Source organism: Macrotis lagotis, chromosome 2 (assembly GCF_037893015.1).
Source record: "Macrotis lagotis isolate mMagLag1 chromosome 2, bilby.v1.9.chrom.fasta, whole genome shotgun sequence".
NCBI classification, from domain to species: Eukaryota; Metazoa; Chordata; class Mammalia; order Peramelemorphia; family Peramelidae; genus Macrotis; species Macrotis lagotis.
In genome coordinates, this window is record NC_133659.1 from 201,117,077 (window position 1) to 201,141,089 (window position 24,013).

Genomic DNA, 24,013 nt, shown 5'->3' on the forward strand with positions numbered 1-24,013 from the left:
CTGGGGAATCTGTGTTTTGTCAGTGCTCCTAAAGTGATTCATCTAGGACAAAGTTTGATCACTGTCTTCCTGTCAAGCTCTATAAGTTCCTATCCTTGCTTTGGATCTGAGCAATATACCTATGGGTTACGCTGTTTGAAGTTCAATAGACTATGAAATGACTTAAGCCACTATCATCTAGATGGAAATTTCTGCTGTTTCAGGATGACAGAATTTCTGGCTCCTCATGCCTATGGTTCCTGACCCACTTATTTCTCTGTAGGCTTCAGACTGGATTGGAAGCCTGATCTGATAAGCTGTTATGAGGATGACATGAGATAAAATTTTAAAGTGCTTAGCACAATGAAAGGAATATGGTAGGATCTATGTATCTATCATCATCATCATCATCATCATCATCATCATCATCATCATCTCCCACTCAGTTCCTGGGATCAGAGTCACAGTTACTGCTTGCTTCCCAGCCTGGACCTGTCACCCCACTCCTCAATCTACAGTCATCTCTACTTAGATTCAGGTCGCTTCCTCAGTCAGTCCTAGATTTCTGACTCATAAAGTGTAGTGAGTAACAGAGCTTCCAGTTGATACTTATTCCTACACCCTGCACAAATTTATACCCTTTTATGCTAGATTTGGAACTTCTTTTCCTACTGTACAGCTTCTCCCTATGACCTTATAGTAATCCTTGTCTTGAGGTTGTTAAACTTCTCTACCATCCCCATTGCAGGCCTCCTGGAGCCACCAACTCCTCCAACCACACCAAAGACAATAGACAAGGTCACCTCTGCTCCTCCCCATTCTATTCTTACTTGAATCTTGTTTTGCTTTTCTCCATCAATGAGAAGGAATGACTTTGAAACTAGAAAAGACAGAACAAAAGTAATTAGTAGGGAGTTGTTACTCAATGAAAGTAGCAAGGTACTAAGATTATACCTAGTCATCCTAGGTCTTAGGGATATGAGTTATCTGATCAGATTAATGAATTGACCAAATGTTGCCTTGATTTTAAAAGAAAGGAAAGAGAATCCAGCTGAGTACTATAAGCTAGTAAATATGGATTCAAGTAAATAAGTTTCTAGAGTGTATTATTATTATTAAGGAGATTGTTTGTAAATATTGGTTTAGAGAAATAGTCATCTCAAAAGAGCCATTGGGTCTTCATCAAGAGCCAGCATGCCAGGATATTTTTTTTCCCCTTTTTTGACAGTTAAGCTATTAAATCAAGGAAATGTTATGTACATTAGTCTATATTTTAACAAAGTATTTGATTATCATATCACAGTGGAAGAGTTAATTAGATGAAGGCTGATGGATTTGGATTGTAACAAAAATAGATGGATTTGGAACAGATTGAATGGTTAGACATAAAGAAGAATTATTAATGCTTCCATGTGAACTTGGAAGGAGGTTTCCAGGGTAATGATTTAGTGGCTTGTTGTTAAATATTTTTACCTGTAACTTGGATAAAGGTGACTTGCTTATCAATTTTTGTCTGGTACAAAAATGGAAGAAACAGAAAATATATTGATGACAAAGTTAAATCCAAAACGTTTTCAATGGAGTAGAATACCTACATCTAAAAAGATGAAATTCAAAAGTAGCAAATCAAAATCTTATGCTTGACTTAAAATAACCAATTTCACATTTACAAGATGGGAGTTATGAGTATAAACTCAATGTGAATCCATAGTGCGATATGACCACCCCCCCCAAAAAAAAAACCCAGTATGATCTTTGACTCTTAACATGAGAGGTGGTAGCACTGCCAGAAATGAGGAGATAGAATCTTGCTTCACTCTGTTCCTGCAAGAGTCATGTTTGAAATATTGTATTCAGCTTTAGGCACAATATTTGTGACACACCTTGATAACCTGGAGATTTCTACAAAGGCTAGTTAGAGAAGGGACCTGATGTCATCTGTTTAAGGATGAGTTGAGGGAATTATAGATATTTAGTCTAAAGAAGATTTAGGATAGTTATGATAGGTGTCTTTAGGTGAACAAGGGCTAGCATGTGAAAGAGGTTTTAGACATATTTTATTTGATCCCTTAGGGAAGAATGAGTAATATTGGAAACATTGCAAAGAGGTAGATTTAGGATTGCTGTCAGGAAAGCTTCATAATAATGAGAACTGTCCAAAAGTGGAATAATCTGCCTCTGAAGGTGGAGAATCTCTTGCCTTTTCACACTGGAGGTCTTCAAGCATAGCCTTGATGACCACTTTCTAGATAAGGTACTTAGCACAATCTTTTCCAATTATATATTAAACTAATTGGACTCCCTTCCAACTTTGAAATGATTTGATCTGTGCACTATTGGAAGAATCTAGGACTAGGGCCACCTTATGATGTAATTCCCCAAAGAGATGAGTTTTAAGTTGTATTAAAACAGTTCTCCCCCTAAATTCATCAAGGTTTACAATAGATAATTTAAGAATATGAGCAAATTAGAATTAGATGTTGATTGTCCCTTTGTGAAAATATGCTTTTAGACAGAAACTTATAATGACTTAATAATATAACTTATAATGTGAAAAGTGAACAAGTCACTAAAATCATCCAGTGAAAGGAGTAGAGCCATACTTGTTTCCCTAGTAGAAGCTCATTTGTTTTATTGTATTCTTTTTATTCTAGGTGATGTGGAACAGGAACTTGGGCCCCCTCCATCGGTAGATGAGGCAGCAAACACACTCATGACTCGCCTGGGCTTCCTCCTTGGAGAGAAAGTCACTGAGGTGCAGCCAGGGGCCCAGTACACCATGGAAGTGCAAGATGAAAATCAGGTGAGATGCTTTGTTTCAGCATGATAAATGAATGGGATTCCTGGCTTTCCATTTGCTTTGTGTGGCAGGTTATAAAACTGCCAGACTGGGGGGGAAAGAGTCTTTTGAGACTATGGAGATCATTTCTTTGTAGAATTTAATTTTCATATGGATTATGTTTTGATGGAAAAGTCTTTTAATTCTATATTTTTAAGTGGTATTTTTGTTACAACTTCCTGCTCCTTGTAACCCAAAAAGGACCTACCTCCTAAACCAAGATTTTTTTTTGCAGTATTCAAGGCAGTACAGCAGATGATAATGAGCCCATATTCCTAAACTAACCTATTGTGTATGACTGTGGATGTGTCACATTATTTGGTTCTCATTTCCCTCAACTGTAAAAAAAAAAAAGGGTATCAGATTAGATGATCTCTAAGGTCCCTCCCAGCTCTGATATCCTTTAACTGTAAATTGTGCTTCATTTAAAATGTACCCCTCTCCAATGTTGCACTGATGTTAAAGGTATTAAAAAATCACATATTTTTCTTTTTTTTTTTAAATTTTTATTTCTAATTATTATTAGGAGCCACTGGTAAAAATTTTCTAACTTTTGTCTTTTTGGCCAGCAGAAAGGAATAGAATTGTTGAACATTTAAAGTTATCTATTAATCATGTCAGCATTTGTTAACAATTTTACCATCATAATGGTGATATATTTTCCAAATTCTTAAAAATAAAAAATGTGATCTCAATAAAACATTTGAAAATTAATTTCTTTTTTTATTTCTTGATATATTCAAATTTTTATTTGATATTCTTGATATTGAAGATAATTAGTTAGAAAGTGACTCTTCTAATAATTAAGTAGGTGATTTATCTTTTGGTTCTGGTATTTGTGGCAAGGATATTGTTTCCAGTTTACCTATATTATTAGTCAGTCAACAGATATTTCTAAAGTTCCTACTATGTTCCAGTCACTCAACTAGGTTTGAGGATTTAGAAACAAAATGAAATAAGCCTTGCTCTCAAGTGGCTTACATTTTATTTGTGAAAACAACACATACATACATACATAAGGATAAAAAAAATGAACTCAAAGGAATATGAAAGTGAGGGGACTTGCAAATTCAAGGGGATCCTGTGGACTGTGGTACTTAAGCAGAATCTTGGGAGAAATCAATTGTATGTGGTGGCAATGAATGCAGTCTAGGAACTGAGGACAGGTTATGCAAAGGCATGTTAGTAGAGACAGATTGTGTGAGGAGCAAAGAGAAGATTAATTTGACCAGTCCTTAGAGTATGGGAAGGGAACAATGTTTAATGAAACTGAGAAGATAAGTTAGGGCCAGATAATGAGGAATTTAAAAACAAAACAGAAGATTTTCTATTTAATCTTAACAGGCAATAGCGAGTTGGTGGAGTTCATTAAGCAAAGGAATTACATAACTGAGTTTAAGGAAAATCAGTTTAGCAATTGTGTGGAGGATGAATTAGAATGGGAAGAACAAGGGAAAGCAGTTCAGAGGTCATTGCAGTAGTCCAAATGAGAAGTGATAAAGGCTGTGTGAGTAATTCAAAAGGCAGGTAGGTGTTAGTAGAACTTCATGTTTATGAGATGCTCAAAAAAAACCCCTTCAGTTACTTTGAGGGGCTTCTAAGGCTTCTAAGCAAAAAGCTATGAGTTGATAGGGATGAAATTAGTTTCAAAATTGATGTTGATTTTTGCCATAATTTTGTTTCAGTATTGTTTGCAGGATCTTTGTCTTTGATGTGGATATTTCTGCCAATGTAAAATGGAATTCCTCATATATGGGTTATTAATTATCCAAAAAAACCCATTTCTCTTTAGCTAATCTGTTGATGAAGCTTATCAAACATGACTAGGTTAGACAGACCAAAAATAAAACAATCACTCATACTACCTAAGCAGTCCTTTATAAATTTGATTAGGTATGTTCTTCTAATGCACTGATGTAGACTTCAAAAATTCATCTGTTAAAGAAACTATTAAAAGACAACTAGGTGGTGCAATAGATAGAGCATCATCCCTGGATTCAGGAGAACCTGAGTTCAAATGTGATCCCAGACACTTGACTTTTACTAGCTGTGTGATCTCAAGCAAGTCACTTAAACCTGATTCCTTTGCATGCAGGGGCATCTCTAATCATCCTGATTCATATCTAGCCACTGGACCCAGATGGCTCTGGAGGAGAAAGAGAGGCTGGTGACTTTGCATCACATCCCCTCACTCAAATCCAATTCATGTGCTTGTTTAAGGACCTTATGAAGATGTTATGATCTTCATTGAGAATTAAGGACAAACAACAAGGGAAAAAACAAAGATAAAGAAACTTTCCTTATCAAAAAAGTCAGTAGCATTAGAATACAAAGAATTTTGGGAAGGGCTTGAACCCAAGAAATTTCTACCAAGAAAGTGATACACCACATCATTTAAGAGTAATCTCAGGGCAGCTAAGTGGCATAGTGGATAAAGCACCGGCCCTGGAGTCAGGAATACCTGGGTTCAAATCCGGTCTCAGACACTTAATAATTACCTAGCTGTGTGGCCTTGGGCAAGCCACTTAACCCCGCTTGCCTTAGGAAAACGTAAAAAAAAATAAAAAGAGTAATCTCAATAGGTTCTTCAGCAATGGCCAATAAGAAGTCTAATGAACTGAGAATCCACTAAGGATCAGGTACAGAGTCAAGAACTGTTAGTACAGTGGTATAAGGAAACTGCCTGAATTGCTCTCCTTAAGTATTTAAATAGCACAATTAAGCCTCAGTTAACCTTCCAGGATGACTTCTCCTTTTCATCTTAGTTCTTTAAAAGTGATAGCATCAGGTATAAGATAACAACATTTACAGAGCATCTACTACATGGCAGTGTTAAACACTTTACAAACATTAAATTTGATCCTTACAGCCACTCTGAAAAGTAGATGAAGTTATCATCCTCCTTTTACAGTCAAAGAAACTTGAGGCAAACAGAGGTTAAGTGACTTGCCTTGTCACACAGTAAATGTCTAAGACTGAATTTGAACTCAGGTCTTCTGACCAAGTCCAACACTCCCTTATTTTTCCAATTTTAGTGAAGCAATTTTTCCAGATTCATTAATTTATTTAAAAAATAATAATTTTGGGGCGACTAGGTGGCACAGTGGATAGAGCACTTGCCTTGAAGTAAGGAGTACTTGAGTTCAAATCTGGCCTCAGACACATAATAATTACCTAGCTGTGTGGCCTTGGGCAAGTCACTTAACCCCATTGCCTTGCAAAAACTTAATAATAATAAGAAGAAGAAGAATTTATTAAACATTTATTGCTAAGCATTATGTTAGGAAGTGAAGGAGACTGAAAGAGGAGATATTTTCATGGAGTTTTCAGTCTATTAGAAGGGTGCCCATAATATTATTTAGTTTATAACTGAAATGTATACAAAATGCAGTATAAGTTCTAATAAAAGAAAAACTTCATTTCTAACTGAAGGACATCAGGGAAAACTTTAAGGAGGCAGAATTTGAGTGACCTTTGTGGAATGGATAGGAGTACTTGTGTATTGGATAAATATTTCTTTAGATGAGGAAATTTATATTTCTTATATGGACATATCATCAGATTTTTCCTTATGTGAAAGAAACATCAAGAAGAAAACTTTCAAGCATTGTGAAATTTTCACATGATTGAAAATGGCAGAGAAATCCTATATTTCCTAGGGTTCCCTTTCTACACAAATGCCATGACATAATAGTAACTACTTGAAGGTCAATGGAGCAGCAGATGGTGAGTGTGAGCAGACTGCAACATAATAAATAAACTTTGAAAAGAAGGAATTAAAAATGTCTCAGGAAAATGTGAGAGAAAGAGGTGCTCTGATCACAAGTAGACAATTCCCGTGCTCCCTTGAGATCCTCATAATGTCAAGGGAAGTAAGGAAGACTTTTAATTTTTTTTTAGTGGGAGATTTGTGATGAACTTACAGGAACATAACAAGAATCCTACAGGAAACACAAGTATAGATTGTAATCTGTGTCTTTGTAGGTATCATGTCCAGTCTACTTACTAGCATCATATCTCTGATGCCATGGTCTTCTTTGAGAACAAAGGATAAACATCCTTTAAATTGGCAACTTTGTGCCACATCCCAGATGGATGGGATGGGTCCTGGGCAAATAGCTCTACTGCTAGGGACCATGGGTATTGGAGTTGAAATCCCTTCCCCTGTTCCCTGTCCCACACTCTTTTCCAGAGGCAACTAGCTCCCAGAGTGTACCACCCTAAACTGCTTAACTCTTGAACCTCAGACTTCTCTTCAGGAATTAAAGCCCTTAAAGGGTCTATTTTCCCCTTCCTGTTCAGTGAAGTTGCCCTTTTCTAAATCATTCAGAAAACTCTTTTTTAGTTTGTTATGGGAAAGTAGATGTCAACCTCTTATTAATGCATCAAGCCTTCAACAGAGAGTGTATACCATGACTATATCACCTGAGGGGAGATTGAGAGGGTGGAGCAAGGAATCAAATCCCTACCCCCTCACCTCCAGGGAACACCCAAATTGATGAGATCATCACAATCCCATTTGAGCCATACCATTAACATTGCAATGAAGGTGAGATCATACAATTACCTAGTCATTTACTTTTCTTGCTTTTGCCAGAGTAGAATAATAAATCAAAGCCTTTGTTCTTAAGGATGACACTGATTTTATCCTAACTTGATGCTAATTGAAGTAAGAACATTAACTTTACAGGAAGATGGCATGACTTGGGGAATAGAATTCTATATTTGGTTTCAAGATGTGCATTCAAATACTTCTTTATGATGGTGGACAGTTAATCTCTGGCCCTCAGGCATTCCTTAAAACACCCACTAAGTTATAGATGGGTTTCGATCTATATCAGATACTACATGTACTGAGCTAACTTTTAAGAGAGAATTTAGCCTGCTATGCCTGTTTTTTCCCTCACAGTCTCTGCTTGTTTTATGTTCACTCAATTTCATGTTGAATGTAAGACTTGGAAGCTTATATGCCCAGAGGTGAAAAGAAATACAAACTAAAACCAAGCTCTGACTAGTTCTGCATTTGTCTAAGACAGAGAGGTTGTATGTTACTGGATATTTCTTTTTCTTCTGATTTTCTTTGCTGTTCCAAAGATGTTCTCAACCATGAAATTTTACAGCCATATTGGTAGTCATTTCTCCAGTTGTTGATCATTGTAAATAAGGTATTCTTGTTTTCCATCTTTCAGACCTCAGCAGTCACTCAACGAATAAGTCCTTGTTCTACCTTGACTAGCAGCACTGCCTCTCCACCAGCCAGCAGCCCTTGTTCCACCCTCCCACCAGTCAATACCAATGCAACAGCCAAGGATTGCAACTATGGAGCTGTCACCAGTCCAACTTCCACACTTGAAAGTAGAGATAGTGGTATCATTGGTGAGTCCTGATTTGTACTAATGCCTTTGATTTTTTTTCCCTTTCTTTTAAAGAAACTCCATGACCTTTTGATTTAAAAAGGTGTTTGATATTCTGCTTTGAGATGTTTTGAAATGAATGTATATCTAGTGCGTACACACACACACACACACACACACACACACACACACACACACACATGTCTTTCCCCATCTTTGACTTTATGTTTTATTACCACAGTAAGGGGTATAGTGGGACTAGGGATGTGTTTGACATGAACTTTAATGAAGTTTGACCAGTATCTCCCCTCTACTCTTCTCAATTCTGTAAAATCATTTTATGAAGAATGATCTAGCAAGCCATTCTAAGCATTCTTTTCAGCTGTTAACCTGCAGAGTTTGTTAAGTGAGAAATCATTCCTCCTTGATAGAGAGATTTGTCAAAAGGAGCAAAGTAGGCACACTGCCAGCTGCATTGTCTTGAGGTTTCATTTGTTCCAAAGATCAACCCTTTTTCATACATTTTAAAAGTCATTTCAGACTGCCATTCTTTTTTCAGTCAAGTCTGAGTGTGTGATCCAATTTGGGGTTTTCTTAAAAAAGACACTGGACTGGTTTGCCAGTTCCTTCTCCAGCTCATTTTATAGATGAGGAAATTAAGGCAAACTGGTTGAAGTACTTGCCAAGGGACATAGAACTAGAAAGTAGGCCAGATTTGAATTCAGCAAGATGGGTCTTCCTGACTCCAGTCTTTGCACTCTATCTGCTGTACCACCTAGATGTCCCAGTAGCTTCAGGTAGTTAGCCCAAGGTGAAAAAGCTTACACTGTGATGTGAAAATATATCTTCCTGGGACTTGGAAGCATTATTCAGTTACTTAACTCTATTATTAGCAGTTTGAAACTAAAATACAACAGGACACTCTGATGAAAGCAAGGACTTATGAGAGGTTGATGTAGTTTGTTGTTTTCAGTGGACATTTGAGAATATTTACCCATAACCAGCTCTGGACTATAATAATCACTTTTATTTTTTAGAGCAGAAGTTCCTAACCTTTCTTTTTTTTTAAATGGACCCCTTTGGCAGTTTGGTGAAACTGATGGACTCCTTATTAGAATATTTTTATATGTATAAAATAAAATACACAAAATTATAAAGGAAACCAAATATATTTAAACACATTTTATTTTAGGTTTTTGCAAGGCAAATGGGGTTAAGTGACTTGCCCAAGACTACACAGCTAGGTAATTATTATTATTATTTTTTTTAGGTTTTTGCAAGGCAAAAGTTAGGTAAATAAATGTAAGAGAAATTCAGCATCTTGCAAAACAAAGTACAAAAAGTGACTATAGAAAATAAATCCATGGGGTGGCTAGGTGGTGCAGTGGCCTAGCTGTGTGGCCTTGGGCAAGTCACTTAACTCCATTTGCCTTGCAAAAACCTAAAAAAATGTGTATTTCATTTTATGTATTTAAAAATATTATTCTTCAGAAATTTAATAATCACCTAGCTGTGTGGCCTTGGGCAAGTCTCTCTTAGCCTTATTGCAAGGCAAATAGGGTTAAGTGGCTTGCCCAAGGCCACACAGCTAGGTAATTATTAAGTGTCTGAAGCTGGATTTGAACTCAAGTACTCCTGACTCCAGGGCTGGTGCTCTATCCACTACGCCACCTAGCCACCTGTAAACATATTTTTCAAAATATTAAAAAGTTTACAGAAAGTAAATTGTAAAAGTTGTCCCTAACCTCAAGGAACTTACATTACATTTAATATGTACCTTAAAGAACACTACAATAATATATGAAAAATGCTGGTAAAATAAACTGGTAAAGAAAGAATCCTTGATTTTGGAGTCTCCATCACCATCATATATGTGCATTACTATATATCTATACTCATAAAAGGGACAATTAGATGATACAATGAATAGAGTCCCCAACCTGTAGTCAGGAATACCGGAGTTCAAATCTAGTCTCAGATACTTACTAGCTATGTTAGCCTGGGCAAGTCACTTAATTATTTGCCTCAGTTCCTAATCTGTAAAAGAGGGACATATTGGAGAAGGAAATGGCAGACCATTCTAGTTATCTTTGCCAAGAAAACCCCAAAGGCAATGTCCTTTGGGTCATGTAGAGTAAGACATGACTAAGTAACTAAACAGCAACAATAACAATGCTTATAAAGAGACAGTTTGGAAAAAGAATTGAAATATAAAGCCAAATAAAATGTTTATAGCTCATTAGCTATTTTGTCAGTCTTCAGATTTCATTTTTCTTCTTGCATGGGAGGATTTTTAAAAAATAAACTTTTCATTCATCTCTATTCTAGTTCATTAGAGATATCAGGGAAATAGAATAGTCTCTTAATCTTAAATCTTTGTATCCACAGCTGGATGTTGAACTAAGTGGATCCTTTGGCCATTTGAATAAACTCAGTTTCTCTTGCCTGCTAGAAGGAAAGTCATTGGTATACAATGTCAGATACCTAGTATGGCAGAAGAGATCAAGGTTGTCAATGCTGGAGATGTAAATTGCTTTAGCCCTATGTGTTTCCTCTTTGTATGCTTTCCCACTCTATGAGATCTTGACCAAATTGTATTGGCAGGAGAGTGTTTCCATGTTATGGCACAGATATGTTAATAAATACCTTTACTTTGAGCCAAATATGTCTTCTGACTGACTGTTAAAGAATAAATATCACTGGAGGCTCAAGAGCTCTATTTAGGAGCCAGACCCACAGACTGTCTTAAACCTGAGATAGCCATCCTCCAGAATGCCTGAGTTTCTATTGGGGAGGATATCTTCTTTAAAAAAATATCTTGATATACTGTGCATATCTAGAAATACACTACATATTTAGAAATGCAGATCTTCAATCCCAACTTGGATTTAAACAAAAAACACTGTGTTGTGATTTTTGTTATCTCCTTTTAGGTATTATTTTATTGCATGATTATATCAAGGGACAATTTTGAAAATGTTAATATTTTCTTCACATACAAGATTTTTTCACATATAAACATGTTTTTTATGGTCAAGTCTGTGTTATACTAATTGAGAGACACATTATTGAGCTAGCAGAAAACTTCCTCCAGTTTTCCTATCTGCCACAGTAGCATTGCAGTCTGAGACATAGATAAAATAACCTGCAGAGACATGAAAACAGGAAGCATTTCAGCCTGAGAATTTGAGAAAGGTGTGTTCATGGAGGAAGAACTGGTAAATATGAATGTCTTTTATGCCTATCCTCCAAATGGCTCCTTTTGTGTTGTTGCGTAAAAATGGATTGATTAGGGAAACAAATTTATTTTACTAAAATACATATGTTTTGCAATGTACAGAGTAGAAGAAGCTGAGCGAACCAGCAACTTTTCTAGTATTTTCATCTCTGTCTAATTTTGTGTTCAAATATAAGCCACTTTCAATTCAGTTCAGTAAGTATTCATCAAGTATCTTGTATGCCCAGCTTTATGTTAAGTGCATGGTTATTGAAGACAAAAAGACAAGTAATCCCTAATCTCAAGGAGTCTGCATTCCATTTGATACATACCTCAAAGAACATGCAATAATATTTGAAAAATGCTGGTAAAATAAACTCTTTTCTAGTTTGTTGTTGTAATTTAGTTGGTTTCAATTGTGTCTGACTCTTTGTGACCCCATTTGGGCTTGTCTTGGCAGAAATGTTGGAATGGTTTGCCTTTTCCTTCTCTTAGCTTATTTCACAGATGAAGAAACTGAGGCAAATAGGATTAAGTGGCTTGCCCAGGGTCACATATCTAGTAAGTGTCTGAGACCAGATTTGATCTCAGTAAGAAAAGTTGTCCTGACTCTTAAGCATGGCACTCTATCCTCTCACCACCTACCTGTCTTCTCTTTGCAGTGTATAGCTCTAAAATGGGTAAGTTTGTTTATAACAGTGAGAGGAATAAAGAAAGCCAACAGCTTTGTAAGATTATATGAAGGAAACAAAATAAGCTACTTGAAGAAAATAAAGAAGCAGATCATAGAATGTGTAAATAATTTGCAAGAGAAGAAATAATATGGAGTTGAATTTGCTATACTTTTATTTAAACATTGCTCAGTGCTGCTAGGGCCATCCTCAAAACAATAGCTTACTGTTAATTGTAGAATTAGTAAAAAGGAATGGGAGAACTTTCAGTCTCATCAGTAAATAGATATTCCATATATTGAAAAGAATTATTAAACACTTTCAGCCTCAGAATTTTCAGTTTCCATTATCATAATTGCACATACAAGTCTTTATAAGAGAATTTATAAACAAATATCTCTTGTCTGCTTGTGAAGAAACCTGCTGGTTTAGGCTTCTCCATGCATGTCTGTGCTGGCAGGGAGTATTGAAGTGTGACTGGCATTCTTTGTGGATTATGAGGGTGGAAGTAGGGCAGAGTTAATACACAGTATTCTGTTTTCTAGCCAAAAGGTATAAAAACATTACCTATTGCTAAAAGCTCTGCACCACAAAACCTTTGTTGAAGAACCCTGAGAAGAGTTAGACACATTTGTTATTTAGCATCATAAATACCCAAAGATAAACTCAAATACCAAATCATAATATTTTTCTTAAGGACATCAGTCTGTTTCCCCATTTTTTATGGTGATGGATTTGGTTATAAAAGTATTTACAACTGATTGAGCTATATCCACCTTTCAAAAAGCAAATTCTTATTTTAATTCATTCTTTCAAATTGGCTTTTAGTTCCTCAATCAGTCATCATGTATTTATTAGGCACCTACTGTGTGTTAGTCTCTTGTGTTAGCTGTTGGGAATTCAAAGATAAAATAAGAAACAATACTTTTCCCTCAATCAATCAACAAATATTGATTAAATGCCTCCAATGTACTGGTGCTATGAAATCATCCTACTTGAAATGAACTGACTTTCTAGTGAAGAAGACAACAAATTCTTCTGGCACCATTCATCATCTCAACAGAAAAATAGATTTGCAATAATTTGAGAAGAAAGAATGTCCTAGAAACTAGGGTATCAGAAGATTTCTCAAAGAATGTGGCATATGAACTAATCTTTGAATGAAGCTAGTGATTCTTAAGAGGTTAGGAGTGAGTAGGAAGTGCATTTCAAACATAGAGGGACAGACTCATACAGTGCAAGAAAAAAATATGCTGAGTTCAAGGAATGACAGGTAAGTCAGTTTGGCTAAACATAAAATATTATATAATGAAAAGTAATTCTAGAAAGGTAATCTAGAGCCAGATTGTGAGCTGAGGAATGTATATTTTGTCCTAAAGGCAATAGGGAGTTTCTGAGGGTCATCAAACAGGAGAATAAGATAGACTTGTGCTTTTGGAAGATCATTTTGGCAGTTGTGTAGGGGATATATTAGCTTAGAGAGAGACTGAAAACCAGAAGTTCATTTTGGCATCTATGTCAATGAGGGTCTAAATTGGGTTGATGACTAAATAAGTGGAAAAGTGTTATTATTTATTATCTCTATTTTACATTTGAGGAAAGTAAGGCAGAGATTAAATGATCACATACAGCTAGAGAGAATGTCTGAAGATGGATTTGAACTCAGATCTTTCAGACTCTTAACGCCAGTGCTCTCACCTCTCCTGACCTTCCAGGATAGGAAAAAGTGAAACAAAGTCACAAGTAAAGGAGTTGATTTCAACAAGGAGAAGAACCTCTTCAGGAAGAAAAAAAAAGGAATGATAGAGGAGTTTGTAGTATAAGCTAGGAGATGATAGGAAGCATTAGACAAATGACCTCTATTTTCTTCATTAAATAAAAGGCAGGATACCCTGAAGAAAGGAAGAGGGAGAAGTGGTGTAGCAGGATGAAAAAAGATATTTTGGAGAATAGAATAGTCAACTATGGAAGAATATAAATATTGCCATAAAGCAATAAAGACTCAGTTGAAATTAGAAAATGCATTTGTGGTAGATACTAGTTTTATGACTTCTTGTATCATTCAGTAACATTCAAGAGCAGAAAAGGCGGTTGGAGGCAAATGAGGTTTGGGGCTCAGCAAGACATGAACAGTTATGTTTGTATTAAAAGACCAAGAACAAATTCCAGGATACATTTGACATGATTAAGATTTCAAAGGAAGGAAAGGGGTCCAGAACAGGGTTTGGGAGTGGAGTAGGAGGGGGTGACAGGGGTAGAAGGAGGTTGGAGGGCATGGAAGGGAGAGGAAGGAGAAAAAAAAAGAAAATAGAGAGACTGAAGGTCACAGTGAATTTAAAGAATAGATTTAGGGAGGGTGGCTAAGTGGCGTAGTGGATAAAGCACCGGCCTTGGAGTCAGGAGTACCTGGGTTCAAATTTGGTCTCAGACACTTAATAATTACCTAGTTGTGTGGCCTTGGGCAAGCCACTTAACCCCATTTGCCTTGCAAAAAACCTAAAAAAAAAAGAATAGATTTAGGGTAGAAAGATGGGAAAAAAGGTTGCAGGCAGAGAAACTGATTTCAGAGTTCTAGATATGGATAGTGAACAATTACTACTCACAGAGAGATAAAAATATATAATCCATTATGGAACTGATAGAGGTCAAGTAAAGATGCAAGTCACTGAAATTGAGGAAGTTAATGGATTGAACAACCAGACTATTTGAGAACATGTCAAAATGTGTATTGAAGGTCAGATGTGTGAGAGGAATGATTGCAATGGAGTGACACATTGTATGTAGCTAAGGGAGTGAACTCCTTGAGAAAGGAAGAATAGCATAGGAGCTAGGAGATAACTATAACTATATAGGTGATTTTGTATATTTAAAAATATATATATAGCCATTAGTAGATCTAAACCACAAAGGGATCAAAGGAAAAATGAGTTTTATGTACAAAAATATTTATGATAGTTCTTTTAGTGGTGACAAAGAATTGGAAATTAATGTGAGGCCTATAAATTGGGGAATGACTAAACAAGATGTAGTATATGACCATAATGGAATACAATTGTGCTATAAAAAATTATGAGCAAGATGCTTTCAGAAAAATCTGGAAATACTTATTTGAACTGTTGCAAAGTGAAGTGAGCAGAACCAGGAGAACATGGTACTAGGTAACAGCAGTATTAAATGATGACTAACTATGAATGACTTAGCTATTCTCAGCAATAGAAAGCAACAGAAATATAAATTTCCAAAAGATGTATGATGAAAAATGCTATCTCTCCACTTCCAGAAAAAGAACCAATGAAATATGAACGCAGATCAAAGCATGCTATTTTTTACTTTATTTTTAGTCTTTTTTTTCACAACATCACTAATATGGAAATGTTTTGTATGACTTCACATGTATAACCAGTATCCAAATTTTGCTTGCCATCTCAGGAAGGGGGAGTGAGGAGGAAGTGGGAGAATTTGGAACTCAAAATTTTTAAAAACAAATGTTAAAAAATTGTTTGTACATGCAGATAAAAAAAAAATATCCAGGAAAAAAAGAAAAGCAACAGACAGACATCTATTAGAGGAAAATGTCTAAGACGAAAGGAAGTATATTAATGATGGAATAGAGATTCTAGAGTATATAATGGAAAGATATTATAGAACGGAATAGGGACTTAAGAAGAATAGTTATTAGATACCTGAAGGTGAGGGTGAGGGGATTGGAAGTTGTAACAGGTGAAAGGAGTTTTCACCTAGGCAACCTTTAGCTTTGAATGGCAAAGATAGGAAGGGGCATGAAGGAGGAAGGGATGGGGAAGGGGTGGTGAAAAAAGAGAGAGTTTTCTAGCATAATGAATGAGGAAGCATAACCCATATCCATAAGGATTATGTACTGATGGAAAATGACAAATACCAGGAAAAAAAGGGGAGATGGGGCAGACATCTAGGATAGTAAGTGAACTCATATTTAGTGCCAGCTTCTTTGCCTATTTCTAAACTGGCAGGAGATGATTGATCCACAGTGACAAGATCTCCTATTCTTGAGCAGATCTGATCTTAGAAACCTTTCTCTTATATGGTATTCTGGCCACAAGAACTCTGATACCTGAGGCCCTGGTACTAGAAGTGAGAAGTATGATTTCTGAGACTTTGTTCCTGTCAGGTTTTTGGCAGCAAAAGGTCTGATTGTCTAGGTCACTGGTGAGAGTCCATTCTTCCCAGGAAGGAATAGCATTTCCACGTGACCTGAAAAATGATAATAGAGAGCTATAACTTATTAGTTGATTTTCTCATACTCCCCAGTGGCTGAGGCTCTGGTCTTCAGAAGGATCCCCATTGTAAGAGACCTGGTGTTTGGTAGTGAATATGGAAGAATGAGGTATTACTGATTTTCTCATCTTCCCTTAGAAAGCAGTGGCAGCTTTGGTAATGGAGAGCTATAGATTTTTTATTCTTTTTTTTTTTCATTTTTCCTGATGGTCAAGAAGTTGACTCTGGTTACAAGAGTCTCCACCAATGATTGTGTAAAACAGTTTCCTCACTCTTCCTGGTAAGCATTGTTACTTCTCTAAGCAGCCATAGTTTAGTGTCTACTGTACTTGGACTAGACCTGTGAATTTATTACTGTTAGGAGGCCCCAGAGGAAAACTGCACTATGGCTATGTGTTGTTAACTTCATAATTTTTATTTAACTTCAAGGAACTATTATTAATTACTAATCCTTTTCAGCAATTCTAATTAATGAAAAAGTCATATTTATGTTTATTCTAATAATTTTCATGATTTCTGAGTCAGTTTATTGGAGATATAGATTCATTCTTTCCCAATCTAGTGATCTTATTTTTCTCATTTCATCAGTTACTCTATTAGTTCCAAACTAGAATAACATATTATCAGAGATAAAGCAGGAATGCTTATGTAAGCTTTCTGGAGAGCATAGACTTGTCAGTTCCAACTTTCCTATTCTTTTTCCAGATCTGCTTTTCATACTTTCTTGTCCCAAATACCACACTTTCTCCATTAAAAAAAAACTTTTCCAGTTGCAATTTTTCTTCAAAGTCTCTTCATCCACAAGTATCTTCCCTTGACTTAGTAGGTTTGATAATCATTTTTTTAAAGAACATTCATGGGGGGGGGGTGGAGCCAAGATGGCGACAAGAGAGCATCGTCTCTTAGGCACTCTCTCATAAAACTTATAAACTAAGGACTCTAACTAAATTTTCGAGACAGAACCCACAGAGGGATCCAGTGAGGCAGTTCTCCTACTCAGGGTAACCTGGAAAAGAGCAGAAAGGCTCTGCTCCCCAGGGTTGGAGGGGCGGCTCCCAGCAGCGGTGTTTCCTGACCTATGCCTGGGCACAACTTGGGGGAACAGCAGGGACCTCTACCAGAGCAAGCACATAAAGCCCAGCCCTCAGGGCATACAGCCAGCAGCATGACCAAGCCAGTCCAGATCCAGGAAACAGAAGCAGGTGGAGCCGGTCCCAAGGCATGAGCCCATTGAACCTGGGGAGGGGAGTGAAGAGAGAGAGACTGCAGAGCTCTGTCCTCTGCCCCTGGAACAGGACTCTGGGGCTCTGACCACATTCAGATCCTGATTGCAGTCTAGGCCCCCACATAGAACAGCAGGGCACCCCCCCACCTCTGCCCTGTGATGGGGGGGGGGGGGGCTTATGGTCATTTACAGACCAGGAGGGAGGACAGAGCCTCATACACTGAGATCCTTGTGGGAGTGTCCCAAAAGCTCAGGAAGCACACCCAAAACAGGCTTAGGCTGGGAAAATGAACAAGCAGAGAAAAAAGAGGAACACCATTGAGAAAGAGCAAAAGCAAAAGCCTGTGAGCCCAACAAGGATCAAAACCACTCAGTCTGAAGATGAGGAAGCACAAGCTCCTGCCTCTAAAGACTCCAAGAAAAACAGAAATTGGGCTCAGGCTATGACAGAGCTCAAAAAAAACTGAAAATCAAATGAGGGAGTTAGAAGAAAAACTGGGAAAAGAAATGAGAGAGATGCAGGAAAAACATGAAAATGAAGTCAGCAGCTTAGTCAAGGAAATCCAAAAAAGTGCTGAAGAAAATAGCATGCTAAAAACCAGCTTAGGTCAAATGGATAAAACAAGTTAAAAAAGTTATTGGGGAGAAGAATGCTTTAAAAAGCAGAATTGGCCAGATAGAAGAAGAGATAAGAAAAAACTCTGAGGAAAACAAATCCTTTAGACAAAGAATAGAACTCAGGGAGATTGCTGAATTTACGAGAAATCAGGACTCATTACTTCAAAAACCAAAAGAATGAAAAATTAGAAGAAAATGTGAAACATCTGATTGAAAAAACAACTGATATGGAAAATAGATTTAGGAAAGATAATTTAAAAATGATTGGAATACCTGAAAGTCATGATCAGGAAAAGAGCCTTGACATCATTTTCAAAGAATTACTACAGGAAAATTGCCCTGATATTCTAGAAGCAGAGGGCAAAATAGAAATGGAGAGAATCCACCGATCCCCCTGAGAAAGAGATCCCAAAATACCAACCCCTAGGAATATTATATCCAAGTTCCAGAACTCCCAAGTCAAAGAGAAAATATCACAAGCAGCCAGAAGGACACAATTCAAATACTGTGGAGCTGCAGTCAGGATCTCACAGGACTTAGCAGCAAGTACATTAAAAGCTTGTAGGGCTTGGAATATAATATACTGGAAGGCAAAAGAGCTTGGAATGCAACTGAGAATCAACTACCCAGCAAAACTGAATGTCCTCTTCCAGGGAAAAGGATGGACTTTCAGTGAACCAGGGGAATTTCAAATGTTCCTATTGGAATGGCCAGAGCTGAGCAGAAGGTTTGATCTTCAAATACAAGGACTCGGGTGAAGTATAGAGATTGGAGGAGAAGGGAAAAATATGAGGGACTTAATGATGATGATGAACTTTATGTATTCCTGTATAGAAAAATGACACTGATAATACTCATATGAACCTTCTCAATTAATATAGCAGGTAGAAGGAGATTTTATAGATGAAGCACAGGAGAAAGCTGAATTTGAAGACAAAATATGGTATAAAAAATGAAGTCAATAGAAAAAAGGGAAATGTAATGGGAGAAAGAAAAAGGAGAGGGGGGAATAGGCCAAGATATTTCATATAATATAATCTTTATTACAGTGAGCTATTGCAATGATATGGAAGTGGGGGAAGGCAAGGGGGAATGAGGGAAACTTTCATCTGTGGTAGCTAGGAGAGGAAACAGCATATATACTCAATGGGGTATAGACATGTGGAGTAAGGAGGGGGGAGGACAGGGGGAAGGGATGGGGATGTGAATGATGGAGGAGAGGATGGACGATGGGGGGAGAGTGGTCAGATATAAGATAAGACATTTTCTTTTTTTACTTCTTGCAAGGGGCTGGGATTGGATGCCCTGTGGATGCTGGGCCTAAGGGGTGGTATGGGGGTTCAGACCTCTTGGCCCCAGGACCAGGGATCTGTCTGCTGCGCCACTCAGCAACCCTACAGCAGAGTCAGAGTGAAAGGAGAGAGAAAATATAGTACATGGTAGTGGAGAAATACGAAAGGAGGGAGTTGCGATCAGCAATGGCAATGGTGGAAAAATATGGAAGTAACTTTTGTGATGGACTTAGCATAAAGAATGTGATCCATCCGTGACAGTTGGTGGTACTGGAACACAGACTGAAGCGTGTTTTTTTATTATTATTATTTGGGGAGGTGGGGTGCAGGGCAAATGGGGCTGGGTGGCCTGCCTGGGGCTGCATGGCAGGGTGATTGTTGGCTGTCTGAGTCCAGATTTGGACCTGGGTGCTCCTGGCTCAAGGGCCAGTGCTCTGTCCGCCACCCAGCTGCCCCTACTATTATTACTATTTTATTTTGGGTCTTTTTTTTTTATTTTTTTATTTTTTGCAGGGCAGTGGGGTTGGCTTGGCTTGCATGTCACACAGCTGGGTGATTGTTGGGTGTATGGGGCCGGATATGAGCTCAGGTGCTCCTGGCTCCAGGGCTGGTGCTCTGTCCACTGCACCACCTGGCCATACCTACAATTATTACTATTATTTTTTATTTTAATTTTAATTTTTTTCTCTCCCTTTTACTTTATCATTCAGGTGAGTATTTTTGGGGGGGAGGGGGTATTTTGTTTACTCCTAAACAAGAATATTTTATTAATGGATAAAAACATTATTTGTACAAAATGAGAATAAATATTAAATAATAAAAAATTGTAAATCCTTCAAAAAAAATAGACATTTACAAAATATCCAAAGTCAAATCTTTCTTCATCCTTACATAATATGGAATTTTCTCCCAAGATGATCGATCTTGAGACTAGAAAATAAAAGTTCCTATGAAAGAGGGTGACTTGTTTTTTTCTGCTTATCTACTGTGTTTGACACTAAGATGTTCTTTATACCAAACCCAGAAGATGGCATTTTGACCAAACTTTTTCTTGTAGAGAAGTCATTTTAGCAATAGGGCTTATAGATTTGAGTGTCTTTTTCTGATCTCTGGAAAAATTCTCCAAAGGTGCAACTATTATTACAATTGGTGCCTCAGCCTCTTCTGAAGGTTTTTTTTTTTTTTTTTTAGGTTTTTGCAAGGCCAGTGGGGTTAAGTGGCTTGCACACAGCTAGGTAATTATTAAGTGTCTGAGACAGGATTTGAGACTGGTACTCCTCTCTCTGGGGCCAGTGCTTTATCCACTGCGCCACCTAGCTGCCCCTGAAGTCATTCTTAATGCCAAACTCCTATGATAGAAATAAACCCATTTTTCATACTGAGGTGTCTTTGTAACACCTCCTCCATCTTGTTTATGACCATGTAACAACTGAAAGGGTGAAATAAAATAGACTAATTGTACCAGAGCTTTGAAGCAACAGCTATAGGTTTCTTTGTTGGAATTAATAAGTCAGAGAGCTGGGACAACAATAAAATTTGCCTGATACTAAAGAGGGACCCCCCCCTTCCAATTTTTATCTACCAACTTCAGATTAACAGTTGTCTTTAATGCATGTAGCCCTCATAAACTTTGGGAATTCTGTTTCCCCTCACACTCACAGAGATGAATCAGGTTCCCCAGAACAAAGCTATAACTTCCCTTTCAAGGATCCAGGAATAGTCCTAAGGAGTTGGATGATGATCCTCTAAAGCTTTTGGCTGCTGTGTTTTCCCAGGTGTTAGTCACCATTGATGAGTGCCCCAGTTTGATTTAATTAACTTCAATTAGTTTTTACAAAAAATATATTTGCTGAAAAGTTACAGTAACAAAAGCAATTATAAAACTTTATTCCCCTCCTCAATTATGGGAGCCATTTCGGGGTGGGGTAGGGAGTTGGCAGTAAAGAAGATCACAGATCTTAGAAAAGTGGAGTGCACACTGAAACAGTTAACTACAAAGCATGGACCCCACCAAGTTCAGTTATGAATTTGGAATGGCCAGTGAACCAAAACTCTTCCTTGCTATGGAGACATCACCTTGGATGCTGGGGTCAGTCTGCTACAGGATAACACAGTACATATAATCTTTCAGAGCCAATACCAAACCTCTCTCCAGAAAAAATCTTTCACCAGAGTATCAAAGTCCATTTCACTCTTTTTCTCTGCAAAGAGCTCATGATCAGTTTTTTACATACATTTACTGCTTTACTAGGGATAGTTTTCTTGATGTGCTTTTCATATTCATATGGCAGCCACTAAATATAGATGGACTCCCAAAACTCTGTCCTAAAGTACTCTCCTTTCTATATTTTCTCACTTGGAACTCTTATAAATCCTTATTGGTTCCATTGTTTTCTTACTTAGATGATTCCTAGAATGGTGTATTCAGGCCTAGGGGTTTTCCTGAACATGTCACACATTACCAACAGCTTCCTGGATATTCCAGACTGAATATTCCATTCCATCTCAAAATAATCATGTCTAAGACACAATTCATTATCTTTCCCCACAAAAGCCATATTTCTGCTGAACTTCCATTTTATTATCTCAGGTACCACCATCCTTTCTAGCCATCTAAGTTTACAGCCTTGCTATTATCCTCTCTCTCATATTGACCTCACATATCCAGTCAATTTACCAAATCTAATAGTTATCTCTTCCACATCATGACTTCCTCCACTGCAATTTCAAAATATTGTGGGTCAGCTTAAAAAATTAAATGGGAATTTTAGGGTTGTTTTGCAGAAGTCAAGGACAACATAGTAAGAGCAGCAGATATCACAAAGTCTATAAACAAATACTTAACCCAAATTTTATAGTAAGGTATAGGTAACATCCCATAAAAGAAAAAGGGAAAAATTCAAAATTCTTCTCTGGTATGAAGGAAGGGCCAAAAGTTTTTATGTGGATTTTTCAGATTATGGGAATGCTGTACTCCTACCCCCTAAAATGTGGAAGACATGACTAATTGCTTTCTCTGCTTCAGGTCGTCACCATCTTTTTCCTGGACTGTTATAATATCTCCTCCTTTTGTAAATGGCTCATACACTTTGTTGTTTTTCAAATTAAATTTTATTTTCAAACAAAGATCAGCCTTTTTCCTCTCCCACTTATCTACTCCTCTCCACCTTAAGATTGCAAGAAAAACAAAACTTCTGTTTATACACATATATGCATACATATATAGTCGTACAAAATTATTTCTAGGTCTAAAAAAATGACTCAATCTCTTTTGTGAATATATCACTTCTGATGGAAAGCATATTTCATCATGAGTCCTCAGGAATTGTAGTTGAATACTGTGTTGATCAGAGTTTCCAGTCAGCTAATATCACCCTCTCACCCACCCACTAACCCATTGAGAACACAAGAAAAACAAAATCTGGTCCACCTATATACTCAGTCAAAACAGTTCACATATCGGTTATGACCTGAAAAATATTTGTCTCAATTCTGCATTCTGAATCCTTCTTAATCTTTGTATCATGAGGTGGGTAGTATGCTTCATCATTAGTCATCTGGAATCCTAGTTGATCATTAATGTTTCATCAAATTTATTTACCATAACTTGTTTATCCACTCACCAATTTATGAGCATCTCCTCAGATTTCCATTTTTTGCTGCTTCAAAAAGAGTTAAAAATATTTTTGTGCATCCTTAGAATGTGTTTTACTTAGGACTAATTCCTCCCTTAATCTATTCTCCCTTTAATTCCCCCTTTCCCCTTCCATTTCTCTCCCATTTTTCTATTGAGTAAAGGACATTTCTCTATCCAGCTCTTTGTGTGTGTATGTGTGTGTGTGTGTGTGTGTGTGTCTTCCTTCATTTGACCAGTCCAGATGAGAGCAAGATTCAGTTGTCAGCCCTGTATTCTATCCCCTCCTCTTGGTGTGTGTGTGTGTGTGTGTGTATGTATGTATAGATAGATAGATAGATAGATAGATAGATAGATAGATATCTGCTTGTATATAATCATGATGTAAGATAATTTTCTCTAACCTTCCTTCCCTTCTTCCCCAGTGTATTATTCTTCCCCTTTCTTTCCACTCTTAAGAATATCAGGACATAACATAACCACACTTGTGCCTTATTTAATTAGAGTTCTATGAATTCTGATTATGATAGGTATCAGAAGGCATATCTATATCATATTCCCATATTGGAGTGTAAGCAGCTTATCCTCATTTAAACCATTATCATTGTTCAGTCATGTTTATTACTTTTTTATGTTTCTCTTCAATATTGTGTTTGTACTTCAGAGTTTCTCCATAATTCTAGAGTTTTCATCAGCAATCCTTGAAGTTCTCTATTTCATTAAATATTGATTTTTTCCCCTTGAAGTATTTATACTAAGTTTTGCTAGATAGGTTTTTCTTGATTGTAAGAACATATCCTTTGCCGTCTGGAATGTCATATTCCTAATCCTCCATTCCTTTATGATGGTGATGGCTAAATTGTATTTGATCCTTGCTGTGGTTCCTTAGTATTTGAATTCTTTCTCTCTATTTGCTTTGTTTTTTGCCCT

General features: G+C 37.0%; 1 protein-coding gene across 6 annotated transcripts in view; it reads left to right on the forward strand.

The window, feature by feature from the left end:
• TANC2 (tetratricopeptide repeat, ankyrin repeat and coiled-coil containing 2) overlaps nucleotides 1–24,013 on the forward strand; it is a 649,103-nt gene that overhangs the window by 411,655 nt on the left and 213,435 nt on the right. For all 6 annotated transcript variants that reach the window (XM_074224430.1, XM_074224434.1, XM_074224431.1 and 3 more), the window contains 2 exons: nucleotides 2,634–2,782; nucleotides 8,008–8,194. In XM_074224430.1, coding sequence (XP_074080531.1) covers nucleotides 2,634–2,782; nucleotides 8,008–8,194 — 336 coding nt within the window. The remainder of the gene's footprint in view (nucleotides 1–2,633; nucleotides 2,783–8,007; nucleotides 8,195–24,013) is intronic.